Source organism: Panthera leo, chromosome A3 (genome assembly GCF_018350215.1).
Source record: "Panthera leo isolate Ple1 chromosome A3, P.leo_Ple1_pat1.1, whole genome shotgun sequence".
In the NCBI taxonomy this organism is placed as follows: domain Eukaryota; kingdom Metazoa; phylum Chordata; class Mammalia; order Carnivora; family Felidae; genus Panthera; species Panthera leo.
This window is the reverse complement of record NC_056681.1, coordinates 49,991,068-50,004,621: the sequence shown is the minus strand read 5'-3', so window position 1 is coordinate 50,004,621 and position 13,554 is coordinate 49,991,068. Positions and strand designations below refer to the sequence as shown.

The following is a 13,554-nucleotide window of genomic DNA, read 5'->3' as shown; positions in this document are numbered from 1 at the left end:
ACCTGAGCCAAAATCAAGAGTTGGACACTTAACCGACAGAGCCACCCAGGTGCCCCAATATAAGCAAATTTTTAATGAGATATTTTACATCCTGTTTTTGGAATCCAGTCTTTGAAATTCAGTGTAGATTTTAGGCTACAGCCATGTTGGTTCAGACTGACCATACCTGAGCTGCTTGGTGGCCTGTGTGGTGAGCACTGCCATCTTAGATATGCCAAAGCTAGAGCAGCAGTGATCACAGGCTGTGTCAGCAACCAGGCTGTGTACATGCTCTGCTCTGCAGACTTGCACCAAAGCTCTAACTTGCTAGCCCCACCCTTTTCCCCCCAGAGTTGCTCTTTCCGTCGGGAAACTCTTATATTTGCCCAGGAGGTTCTGCATGAGGTACAGTGACCCTTTGTGAAGGGTCTTACAGCATCTATGCAGAGCCTGTCCCTTCTCCTGCTGCCTAGAATTGCCAATAAGAGGATTCTTCTCCAGGGGAGATGCAGTTACAGACCAGGCGATGGCTGATAGGACCAGTTTTATGAAGGTTAGGTTTATTCAGTGAGAGCTGCTTGGAGAGGAAACTCAAATAGCGTTCAGAAAACAGAGAGGAACAAAACTAAAAGGCAACCAACAGAATGGGAAAAGATATTTGCAAATGACATATCGGACAAAGGGCTAGTATCCAAAATCTATAAAGAACACACCAAACTCCATACCCAAAAAACAAATAATCCAGTGAAGAAATGGGCAGAAAACATGAATAGACACTTCTCTAAAGAAGACATCCAGATGGCCAACAGGCACATGAAAAGATGCTCAATGTCGCTCCTCCTCAGGGAAATACAAATCAAAACCACACTCAGATACCACCTCACACCAGTCAGAGTGGCTAAAATGAACAAATCAGGAGACTACAGATGCTCGTGAGGATGTGGAGAAGCAGGAACCCTCTTGCACTGTTGGTGGGAATGCAAACTGGTGCAGCCACTATGGAAAACAGTGTGGAGGTTCCTCAAAAAATTAAAACTAGATCTACCCTATGACCCAGCAATAGCACTGCTAGGAATTACCCAAGAGATACAGGAGTGCTGATGCATAGGGGCACTTGTACCCTAGTGTTTATAGCAGCACTCTTAACAATAGCCAAATTATGGAAAGATCCTAAATGTCCATCAACTGATGAATGGATAAAGAAGTTGTGGTTTATATACACAATGGAATACTACACGGCAATGAGAAAGAATGAAATATGGCCTTTTGTAGCAACATGGATGGAACTGGAGAGTGTTATGCTAAGTGAAATAAGTCATACAAGGAAAGACAGATACCATGTTTTCACTCCTATGTGGATTCTGAGAAACTTAACAGAAAACCATGGGGGAGGGGAAGGAAAAAAAAAAGAGAGGTTAGAGAGGGAGGGAGCCAAAACATAAGAGACTCTTAAAAACTGAGAACAAACTGAGGGTTGATGGGGGTGGGAGGGAGGGGAGGGTGGGTGATGGGTATTGAGGAGGGCACCTGTTGGGATGAACACTGGGCGTTGTATGGAAACCAATCTGACAATAAATTTCATATTTAAAAAATAAAATAAAAATAAAATAAAACAAAATAAAATTAAAAAAAAAAAAAAAGACAAGACAAAGGAGGGATGTGTGGAGCCTTGTGAGAGGTATGCCATGGGCTGGGCCCTGAATCCTCTCCATGTGGCCTTGGATGCACTTTTGGGAGTGTCCCAAAAGAAGAAGATGGCTGAAAGCTGCATCCTTGGAAGACACAGCATCACTTGTGCTATCCTCCAGGTTAGTCAGTCACAGGCCCACCGGGGTTCCAGGGAAGGAGGACTTAGATCCAGAGTCATGAGTGGATGTGGTAACACATGCAGCTGTGGGACCATCTAGGAAGGCAGCTATAAACTCTACCCTTTCTAGCCCTTTAAAAGTCAGATGACAGGGTGTGCTTGTTGAGATGTGTTTCATTCAAGTGTGGACAAAATTATGCTGGTTATAAATGAGACCCTTGCTCTGAAGCTTTCATGACCCTTCCTCCTCAAATCCCCTCACATCCACCTATGTGCATGCTCACCCACCATCCTTTCTGTTTGACACAGTCATTTTTCTTTGTGGCCCTTGGTCTGAAACACCTGGTATCCTCTTTTCTCAGTAGCTGTAGAAAGAACCCTTGGAAATTCAACAACAGGAAAGGAAAGAATCCCAGGACACATCCCAGACAGTGCTGTCTCACACCCATGTCACAACATCATTATGGTCTTAAACCACTAGAGTTTCAAATATTAATGGTTCTCTGTATTTTCTACATTACTCCTCAATTTCCACTCCAGTCTTTTTTTTTTCTTAGCCCCTCCCATGTATCCAGTGGTTGAAAGTGGTGCAGAGCATAAGAAAGTCAGGAAGTGGCCCCTGCCTTCGTTAGGCTCACCTGTCATTAGGAAGCTAGAATACAGTTTAAGTGTTGTGTGCTGGAAGTCAGGGCCTGACACCTGGCTGCTCCCTGGGGGGGCCAGCTCCATACTGCTGTGCTCCTCACCACTCCTCAGGTGGCCATATTGGCTGCAGGGGGTGTCTGGCTCTGCTCTGTAGGACCTGCAGGACCACAACGACGAGCTGCAAACTGCACTGGAAGGCCTGCGGGCACAGCTGCCTCCGAGTTGGCGGGGCCGTCCCCATGCACAGCCAGAGGAACGGCTGCTCTCTGGACATGGCCCAACAGGTAGGAGCCCAGTCCTGGGAGGTAAGGGATTGTGTACTCCTGCTGTGGGAGAGCAGGGGCTGGTGGCAATGGATATCTGTCTGCCCCCACTGCATGAGCTGCCCCCTGATCCAGGGGCACTCTATAGGTGGGGCCAGCTCCACAGCATGTCAGGCTTCCAGAGGGTCATGAGCCCCTTTGGACCAGCACATTTGGGAGAATGGCCTATAACCCAAGGCCAGGGACAATATCCAGAGCCTCAAGGGAAGAAGAGGGTGAAGGTTTTACCATTTAGGTAGAGATGGTGAAGTTATGATGACCTTGTAGTGACCTCAGGACAGGCATGACCTAGTAAGCCTCTTGGGTCGTGGGGAGGATCCATAGAGATGTCCCAGGGTGATCATTCAGCATGGTTGGACACAGTCATTTAGGGAAGGGAGGGGAGGAGAGGAGAGGCTGGGGGTCATACAGAGCATGAGGTCAGGTCTTAGGTCTGTAACAGCTCTCAGGGTAAGTGCTAGATTGTGTGAAATGCATCAGGGACTTCCAATATTCACAGAGGCCTCACATGGACCATGGCAGAATAGGGCTGATGTTTACTGCCTGGAATGTGTGGAAAGGGTCAAGGTGGGGTGGGGCCTTGGTACCTTGGTACCCATGCACAGAGCTGATGCTGAAGGTATCACTTGAAAAAGATCAAGTCTTCCTGCTCCCCAACTCTTCAGCCTGTGAGGTTTGGGACAAGCTCCAAACACCAAGAGACCTCAGTGCCCTGTGTTTAACTTGTTGCCTCCTACTAGAGACCAGAATGGGTGGGGTGGGGGTTCAGATGCCCCAGCTGTCCCTGAGGTTTCCGTGGTTCATCTGGAGGACAGGGTGGGTTTGGCTGGTTGCCGCCTTTCCTTACAGTTGTGTGCAGTAGGCAGCATGCAAGTTCACATGGTGCCCATGGCTCCATGCATGCTGCTGCTGGTGGGAGTACACAAGGGGACCGCCAGGACTTCCCTACCTCTGGCCACTTGGCTGCCTCCACTGACCGCGTATCAAGGCAGAGTCAGCCCCTCAGAGAGCGTCTTGTTCTCATCTGCAATCCTGAGAGCACTCAGAGCTACCATATTGTCCTAAAGCTGTTTACTTCATAAAACAGAAAAAAAGTTTGTACCTAAGAGAGCCAACATGGGACCCTCCAAGAGGAGCTGAGTGGGGCTTTCTGTGCATGTGGGTCCAGCTTCCTCGGCCCCTTTAGGCCTTCTTTAGTGGAGTCTAATGGCTCCAAGTCCATGACTTGTAGTCTACAGCCCTCAGCTGGGAGGTGTTGGGGTATGGCCAGCACACTGGACATTATCACATCCTCAGGTAAGTGTTACACGTGGCTAGGTGGGCAGCCTGACCACAGGGAGGAACTTGTCCCTGGAAAGGAGCCCGGGATACACAGAGCATGGAACCTTTGTCAAGAGCCACCAACTTGTAACCCAGGTTGCAGCAGAGCTAGTGTCCTGTACCTTGGGTGGCCCTTGTCCAGAAGACCTTGGGTTGTGGCACTGAAAGGCAGCCTCTGGCTTTATGTCATCACTGATCTGCCCACCAAAGCCCTTTCTCTTTCCCTTTGCCCCACCCCCCACCCCCCGCATCTGATCACAGTTTCCATCAGTCCCTTCAAAGGAGGGGGGGTCTGTCTGCTGCCACAGGGGAGTCTTGGGGGAAGGGCTGTGTGGATCACGGTGGCTGTGCCGTTAGTGCTTCCAGCTGGAGCCACTCCAGCCTGGTGTTCCTTCACCCAGGCCTGCTCAGCCAAAACCATGTGGCAGCTCTGGCTGTCAAGGGAGAGGCTGCTTTCTTTCCTAAGGTGCTTGTCCTGACTTCTCTCAACCACATGGTTCTCAGTCTGTCACTTGTTTTCATGGAAAATAGTTAAGGGGTGTGTCATTTCCCTTCACTTTCCCAGCCCCAGACCAACACAGATGAAACCTGAGCAGTAGCCAAAACCCACATTCTGAGTCAACTCTTTGGTGTGCCTCTCAACACACACAGCATTGGGAATGCCTGGTGCCCCAGGGGGTGCTGGTGGTGCTTGTGGTTCTATGGGTGCCTCACAAAATGAGCTGCAAGGACATCTGACATTGTTGGTCTGTGAGAAAAGTCATCTGGAACAAGCAGTCGCTTATGTCCTCTTTCCTGTGATCTGTCAGAAGCTTTGCTCCATGAGTATTTACCATGCCTAATGTATTTGTTGAAACTCCATATTATTATCATATAAAAGTAAGTAACATAGAGTCTCCAAGAAAACGGAGGAGCTAAGATAAAAAGATTGAAGAAATAGGCTCATACTGCCTCATCATAAAGCATTGACTGCTCCAGAAGTTAGTCTGTGCCTTGTCTGTCTTCCCAGTTCCTCAGGGTACCTGGCATCATCCGGGAACAGAATTCAGGGGGTAGTAAAAGTACCATGTATGCCATCTTTTAGGGAATCCAAGGGCCTGATGGTTCGTGCAGGGAGCCTCCTGGTTATATCTTTGAGGAACGAGTGTTAGGTCAAAGAGACCTGATTTCTGAAGAGCTCCTACTTTGAGAGCTCAAGATAACATTGCTTGTGGAAACCTTCAAGGGTCAGCTGTCTCCACCAGCACTGCATTCCTTTTGCAGAAGGTGCCCATGGAAGGTTGTGCTTGGTGGGGGTCATGGTGGAGGAAGGCTGGGCTGAATACTCAGTGCTGTCCAGATGTCAGATTGGAAGGCTAGGAATAGACCCATGGCATCCTTGGCAGGTCATAAATGGAAATGTCTTCTTGTTTGCAGGCATCACTTCATTTGTGGGTGATTGCATTCCAGTGAGTTTAGAAACCGAGATAATGATGGAGCAGGTGAAGGAACACTACCAAGACCTCAAGATCCAGCTGGAGACCAAGGTCAGGGGGAGTGAGGGTGGCCACAGGGACACAGAGAGGCTTCCTGCTGCATGCTAGAAAGCTTCGCTTGGCAGTGCACGTTTCCACATGCACACGTGTGCCCTAGACTCTGGGCCCCATAGTAAGCCTGCTACGGGGGACAAAAGATTATGGGGAAACATTTTAAAATAAAATGAACATTCTGCCTCACACCCTCTTTGGAAGTAGGCAGGAGATAAGGAAAGACCAATTAAGGGAGGGAATGAGGTTATGTGTACCCGAATTCACAAGGGTTGCACAAGGCCAGACCACCCTGCTCACTCTGCTGAAGGGGAAGAACACCTCCTGGCTGTATTCTAAGCAGAAACAACCCTGGGATTGCCCCTTGTGGGGTACTCTGTGACCTTGTGGCCAGGACCCTGGCTGAGTCTGTCTTCTTAGATAAACTTCTCTCCTGCTCCGTTAACAGATTGTAGTGGGTTTTGTTAAGGGACAGGATCCATGACTTGTTTTCATGATTTGTTGTCAGAGTTCAGAGTAGCAGCAAGGTGGGATTACATGTCTTGCACTTGTGCCCTGGGCTCCCGGGATGCATTTGCTGGAACCTCCTGCCTCAAGGATGTTCAGAGTCACCTACTGGTCTCATGAAGGTTCCCCAGTTCTCTCAGTTGTTTCACCCTCTGCCCTCCTTGGAGGCCTGACCAAGCACCTGGTCTGGTATGGTCCCAGCCTCTGTTCCCCACCTGCTGGACCTGCCCCCTGGGGCCCTTGTGAAGGTTATGCAAGACAACAGAAGCCCACAGCCACACTGCACCCTGGGGGAGGCTTGACTGTCTTTAGCATAGCTTTACCCTCACAAGCCTGTGCACTTTGTCGGGTCTCGGCTACCAGTTCTTTGGATGTTGTGCCTGGAAGTCCGTTATTTCTGTTTCACATTGTAAGGTAAGTCATTCTCAGGACCTCTTTATCTTTGCTGCTCACGTTTCTCTTCTCAGGTAAATTCCTATGAAAGGGAAATGGAGGTGATGAGAAGGGACTTTGCAAAGGAGAGGGAGGAAATGCAGCAGGCCTTCAGGCTTGAGGTCCGTGTGTTGGAGTGCAGGAGGGCCGACCTGGAGGTGCTGCTCATGAAGTCTCAGGAGCTCATCCGAGGCCTGCAGGACCAGCTCCAGCAGGCTTCCCACAGCCCCTTGACAGAGAGGGCAGTGTTGGGACAGTGCTGTGCACAGGCGCTATCTGGCCCAGCCCAGCGGCTGGCCCAGGAACAGGACCCACTGGAGCAGGAGCAGCGCCAGAGGCATCGGAAGGAGCTTCAGCGAGTCAGGTTGGGTGCCGTGTCCTTTCAGGATCTCACATCTAGGGTTTCTTGCCAAGAACCCAAATTTGAAATTGCATTAGGCAAACTGCTCAAAATCACAGTGCCTGCTAACGGGGTGCTTTTTCTCAGGGCAGGTGGGTGAGCATTGAAAGAATAGGATCATAAGGATTGTTCCTTTGCATTAAAAATGTGTTAACTAGAGTAGAGGAGTTAAAATTCCTTGTAGAATTCTGCCTTAGACTCGCTGATAGCAAAGGTTCTTAAATGTTCTTCATTTAATATCTCATTCTAATTTTCCAGGATGTTGTATTATATAACACATGAGGAGATGGATAAAAGGTATAAAAGCACTAAAACCATGGGAAAGACGAGTAATTTGGGTTAGTGAGGTTCTTGAAAAGGTCAAAATATATGAGCAAAGAGGAGGAAAGTTTTATTTGGAAAACGAATATGGCATTTTGTATCCAACGGTATCATAGTTATGTGAAAAATACCCATATGTCCATATGGGTCTGACTTAATAGAGTGAATGACTAGTTATTTCAGCCATGGTGCTGGTTAGTCAGCCCCTCTGTGACTTGTGGGGAGTCTTGGACCCGCCCAGCTCAGGAGGGGATGACCACGCCCATACGTTGACCCAGGGCTGATCTGACTACTCACAGTGGAGGGGCCCACCGTACTTCCACTCCTCATGGAGGGGCTGTGTAGGGCTCAGTGGAGTTCCAGTGGTGGAGCTGAGTACACATGGCATCAGTCACCCCCTGATTGCAGGATGTTTGCCACCTGTATATGGAAATGCACCCTCCAATCTGGGTGGGGTACACTTTCCCTTTCTTTGGCTTGATGATTGGGGGTAGCTCAAATACATGAGATGTGCTGTGAAAGACCAGACTGCCCTCTGAGTCTGTGGGTCTTCCCTCCTCCTTGCACTCCAGATGACACCGTGGAGGGGCCCCAGGCCCTTAAGGCCTGACAGGAACTGTCCCTCTCCTAGAGGACCATAAAGGTCATTTTTAAGTCATGTACTTCTTCTGAGCTTTAAGTTATTTTCTTTTAAACCCCAGAGCTGTGTGATAAGGGTCTTGACCCAAGTCCTTCTAGACCCCACCAGCAACAGGGGGGGGTCGGTGCAGGGTAGCCCCTCCCACCATCTTGCACTGTCCATCTGGAGGACCTTCTTGCTCATGGCCCCTCCTCAGGCTGGAGCTGGAGCCACATACAACCATATGTCCTGTCCTCAGGCCAGCACCGGCCAGGAGCAGAGAACACGCCCTTAGTGCCCCCACCTCAGCTGGGACTCCATTCTCCAAGGAGAATTGGAGCTGGGACTCCAAATCTTCAAGGGTAGTTTTGACTGTGGGCAAGATTCACACGGCTCACTAAAGCTTTAGACCACCAAAGTTCTATCCTTAGAACTTCCTGTGATAGGGGACACGTCCTGTGTCTGCTCTGTCCATGATGGCAGCTATGAGCCACATGTGGTTACTGAGTCCTGGACATGTGGCCTGCATGACTCAGGTACTGAATTTTATCCTATTTAATTATAATCAACTTACACTAAAAGTCATCTGTGTGAGTGGCTTCATGTCAGCTTCTATATGTAGAACCCAACCCCACTGAAGAGATCCTCCAATAGACCCTCTAAGGAGGGTCCCAGGGCATGCATGGAGCCCTGGGGTGCATGGGAGATGAAGGGACAGAACAGGTCAGGCAAAGAGGAGGTTTGCAGTCAGGACAAGAAGAGACTTTGAGGAGGCCTTTCCAACCCTGGGGGGAAGGGCTGGGCCTGGAGCTACACCCACAGTGCCTGTGACATGCTCTGTTTCTGTAGGAAAGAGGCAGAAGTTGAGTTGAACCACAAGCTCTCAAGGACGGAAGCCCAGCAGACTGCCCACTGTAAGGACTTAGCGCTGCAGCCTCAGCAGGAGAAGGAAGAGCAGAAACACCTGCTGCAAGTCCATGAGGTGATAGAGCAGCATGATCTGGAGAAGGAGCAGAGGGAGGGCAAAGGGAAGGAGATCCTCCCACTCTGTGGAAGGCAGCAGCTAAAGCTGCAGGAGCTGACAGGTGAGGAGCAGATGCAACCATGTAGGTCCTCTGCCCTGGAGAAGGAAAGACTGGAGCTTGCCTGTAGGAAGCAAATGGGAAGGCTTATGCAGGAAGAAGACATGCTGCAGGCCTGCTTGAAGGATGGGCCAGCAGTGGCAGGTGGTGACCAAGAAGGTATGGGTGGCCCCATGCCCCTCTGTGCAGGCAGGAGGGAGCAGTCACTGGTGCGGCAGGAACCTGGTGCTGGGCATGGCCATGGGCAAGCCAGGCACAGGGATGTGCCAGGCCGGTACTTGTGCCATATGGACCCCAGGCAGAGCCCAGCCCTAGACCCTGCCTTGGCCTGCAGAGGGTCCTTGGAGAACCTTGGCCTCAGAGAGGATGGTCAGGGTGTACTTGACCCTGAGGAGGTAGCTTCTGCCCCCCCAGGGAGGTGGTTACAGGTGCATCAACGTGGGGTGGACAAGAGAGCAGTCCTAGAGGAGCTGGTACCTCCTGCCATTGGCCCATCTGGTCTGAATCAGCCTGAAGCCCAGGAGCTGCTCTGGAAGACAGAGGGAGATGCCTCACCAGCTCAGCCCCCAACATCAGGCAGAGGAGAGACCGAGAGGCAGCCAGCCATTCTTGAGCGAGCTGGGAACCTAAGTGGGGGGCTGGCCCCCATGGGGAGCCAAGGGCAGGCCTTGGAGGAACAGGCCTGGTGTGGGAACAGCACCCTGGAGCAAGGGCTGCAACACAGCAGTGACAAGGCCAAGGAGGGCACCTTGTTCTCCCACCTGCACCTTGCTGACCCCCAGGGAGCCAGGCAGGAACAGCTTGAGGTCCTGCGGGAGGAAGAGGCCAACATGGCTCTGGAGCAAGAGAAGGATGGCATGAAAACCAAACTGCTACAGCTGGAGTATGTCGTTTGGGCTCTTGAGAAAGAAGCAGATGCAAGAGAGAACAACAGGTTTGGTTTCTAAACATTCTTAGAATGCCTAGCTACACCTTCTAACCTCTACCACTGCCCCCCCACCCCCAACATGGGTTTCATGACAGCTGCTGATGCGGGTTATGTAACTCTTGTGCCTGTGCAGCGGTCATAAGCCCATCCCTGACCCTGGGCATCCCACAGGTCACCAGATAACCAACGAGTGGGCGGGGGCAGAGCTGGGTCATTCTGGGCAACTAAGCTGACTGGTGTCCCCTGCTCTTCCTTAGGAAGTTCTTGCTGATCTCGCAAAGACAAAGACAGACTGTGTTTAGAGCCCCACTTCAATTCTGGGTCACCTGAGCCCTCTTCCTGCTGACTTTGAGCAGGACCTACTATTTTGCCCCACCAGCACATGTGCCAGGCACTGTCCTTGAACTGCAAGTTCCTGTGCTTTCTAAGTAGAGCAACAGAGGAGGCCAGCAACCATCCAGGCAGCCCTGGCACCTTCTGGGAGGCTGGGGTGGGGTGTGAGTGCCCAGGGGGTTTCAAGATGCTGCTGCAGTTGATTCCTCTCCAGGGGAAGCCTCAAGGTGGGATGGTGTCCTGGAGATGTTGGTCTGTGGGCAAAGTGCAGAGAGCACCCAGGTGTGCATCCAGGCCCTCCTCCTTCCCAGGATCCCCTGGGGGACTCAGGCTGACACATGTTCTTTCTCAGAAGCCTAGAATTCTAGAAACTAAGCTTTTCTAGATGCGGCAGCACATGGTCTTAGATGCTTTTCTGGCTCCTTAGGAGACTGATGGCTGCCCTGGGAGAGGTTATAGGTACTTGCAGGTCAGGCACAGCCACGTGATATGGTCAGTGCTCTGTGTGAAGTGCCATTTAGTCCCATTAACCCCTACACAGCACACCTGTGAGGGGTCCACTTCCTGTGGAAATGGAGGCTCTGTTAAGTATTGTGTCACTTGTCCAAGTAGGTGACTTGGGTCTGTCTTGGAATGTGGTCACAGGTGTGTGGTGAGACCTGCATTCCAGCTCAGGCACCAGCTTCTGGGTCTGGGTGACTATGGTGGGGTAGCTTCCTTGGAAAAAAAAAAAAGGAGAGTTGGGATTTATGTTAAACCAAACAGAATAAATGTCAGTGCACCACCCAGCTGACAAAAAATTATGAGCATAGCTATAAGTCCCTAGGCACCATTGCTAAGCCTCCTCTCTCCTCCCAGAGATAGCTGTCCTGAAGGGGCTGTTTATCAGTTTATAGACATTGCTTGATGTGCAGCCTCTTAGGTGGGTGTCTCTGAGCCATGTAGCACCTTGTTTGTGGTGGCCTGACTTCTAAATTTCCTTATCCATCAAGTTGCCATGGTGCCATGTCTCCAGTGGGCCACAGAGCACAAAATGAGTGTAGAACATGCACTTACTATCCCAACTTCTCCATAGCAAGCTCCCCACAGGGGCTGGTCTCCGGCCCTATGGACACACTGTGGGGACCTGTTCTGTGCATGAGTCCATGGTAGGCTCCAGGCACACCCAGGGCCTTGGGCACAGAAGCAGCCAAGAGCCTTGAATCTCACTGTGCCGTTCCTCTCGGACACCTCCCCATGGACAGATGCGTGTGCCCACACCTGTGCTGTCCAGATTCCCCAGCCCAGTGCCAAGTGGTCTGCTGCTCACTGGCCTGAGTCAGAAGGCTGCCCTTGTCCTCTCTCTGCTCCTCCTGGTCTGCACTCCCCACCTGTTGACCCTATAACTATAGTCACAGCTGTAGTCTCAGCAGGGTCTTTTGACAGTGTTTATGGGGCATCTTCTGTGTGGCAGTGCAGCTAGGGATTGCAGCAAAGAGCAGAACAGATGTTTACAGCTTTCAGCCCATGAGGGAGGCACCATGCTTCCTGCATGTCCAAGTGTCAGGAAGAAATGTGTTACCATGTTTCAAGGATGAGGAAACTTAGAGGCCATGCTGCTGAAACCATGTACATTTTCCAGGAACATGTGCACACATGCTGAAAGCCTAGGTGAATGTATAGAAATGACCAACCAAAATTCAAGCTGGTAGTTTTCTGGGAGGTGGGGGGTCAGGTCTGGGAAGGCAGGGGAGGCACTGGGGCAGAAGCAGGCTTGGCCCAGGTTAGAAGGCTTTGGGGAACGAGAAGATAACTGTGCATACGGGGGAATGTAGATGGGAGCCAGCTCTCGTGGGCCGGGGAAGGGTTTTCAGGGGGTAGGCTGCTGGGGCTCTGAGCCAGGCAGCTGTGGAAAGGTGCTCTCAGGTAGCCAGGAAGACTGAGAAGAGCATATTGCAGGGACTGTGGGGTGGGTATAAAGGCAATGCGGAGGCCGGCAGAGGGCAGGGGGAGGTGGATATTACAGCTGTCCAGGCAAGAGGTGACAGTGGCTGGGGACCAGAGTGATGGCATCAGAGGTGTAGGAAGTTGACTGGCAGGGGTGTGGAGGCCAAGTTGATCAGTTATAGGAGGATGGGATATACACAAGGTGTTGGAAATGGGTCACAGAGCAATCAGAAGACTCCCCAGAAATGCCACTGACCAAGAAGTGGGGAGGGCAGGATTCAGTTACACATGAGGAGCCTGTGGTGTCTTTCGCAGAGTGTGGTGGGTGGAGAATTGAGGAAGGATCCCACAGAGGAAGGGGAAACCAAGGGGCTGCATTTTTAGGGGAAGAATCCTGGAAGGAGAGAGGAACACCTGTCTCTGAAGCCCTTGAGAGGCCGGTTCACACAAAACCAGCCTGAAGGAATCTACCAGGCTCAGCAACATGCAGGTGCTTGCTGAGCTCATTGGCATCCCTCCAACCCCAATGCTGGGTCCCCAGTCCCAGCTCCTGCTCTGTGAGGGGAGGTCTGGCCCCAACACCAGCCAGGAGACCCTTGGCCACAACTCCCAGTGTATTGGCCTTGTGGCCACTTGTAAGTAAACATGTGCGACCACCTTCCAAACCCACAGCAGTTGTAGGCTCACAGGTTGGGCAGAACTCAGACTTACAGGATCTTGAAGGCCATGGTGAAGATTTGGGCCTTTATCATAAAAGAAAGCAAAGTGCAGAGAGCTACATGACCAGATTTGGATTGTGAAAGAATTTTTGCCAGTATTTTAGAGAATAGCAGGAGTAACCTGAATATCCACAGGGTTAAATTTATCCACAGTCACCTCTCCTATTGCTATTTTGCTCTACACACACACAAATCTACACATACCCTTTTAAAATATTTTCTGAATCATTGGAGATAATTGCAGACATTATGACTCTTTACTGCTAAATGTTTCAACATGTTGTTCTGTAAGAACAAGGACATTCTCCTGCATATCCACAGAATCATTATCACATATGGGAAATTTAGCATGAATATACTGCTATTTTTAATTTGCACTCTACATCCAGATTTCACCAGTTGTTTTGGTATGTTCTTTCTAGATTGTTCACTCACCCTGTATCTAATCAAGGATCAGGTCATGCATTTAGTTAATCATATCTCTTTAATATCCTTTTTTAAAAAGTTTACTTATTGAGAGAGAGAGAGAGAGAGAGCATGCATGCTCGAGCATGGGGCTTGATCCCATGAACTGTGAGATCATGACCTGAGCCGAAATCAAGAATTGGTTGCTCAACTGACTGAGCCACCCAGGTGCCCCATATCCTTTAATCTAAGAGTGTATCCATCTTTTTTTATTAATTTTTT

General features: G+C 50.5%; 1 protein-coding gene across 3 annotated transcripts in view; it reads left to right on the top strand.

Annotated features, from left to right (window-relative positions):
• The window catches only part of NINL (ninein like), a 176,565-nt gene that overhangs the window by 118,403 nt on the left and 44,608 nt on the right, over positions 1–13,554 (top strand). The window contains exons 14-18 of one of the 3 annotated variants that reach the window (XM_042931806.1): positions 2,586–2,715; positions 5,491–5,600; positions 6,575–6,903; positions 7,198–7,236; positions 8,729–9,895. In XM_042931806.1, coding sequence (XP_042787740.1) covers positions 2,586–2,715; positions 5,491–5,600; positions 6,575–6,903; positions 7,198–7,236; positions 8,729–9,895 — 1,775 coding nt within the window. Of the gene's footprint in view, positions 1–2,585; positions 2,737–5,490; positions 5,601–6,574; positions 6,904–7,197; positions 7,237–8,728; positions 9,896–13,554 lie in introns of all 3 variants that reach the window. The other 2 variants (XM_042931808.1, XM_042931807.1) reach the window with 2 other exon arrangements.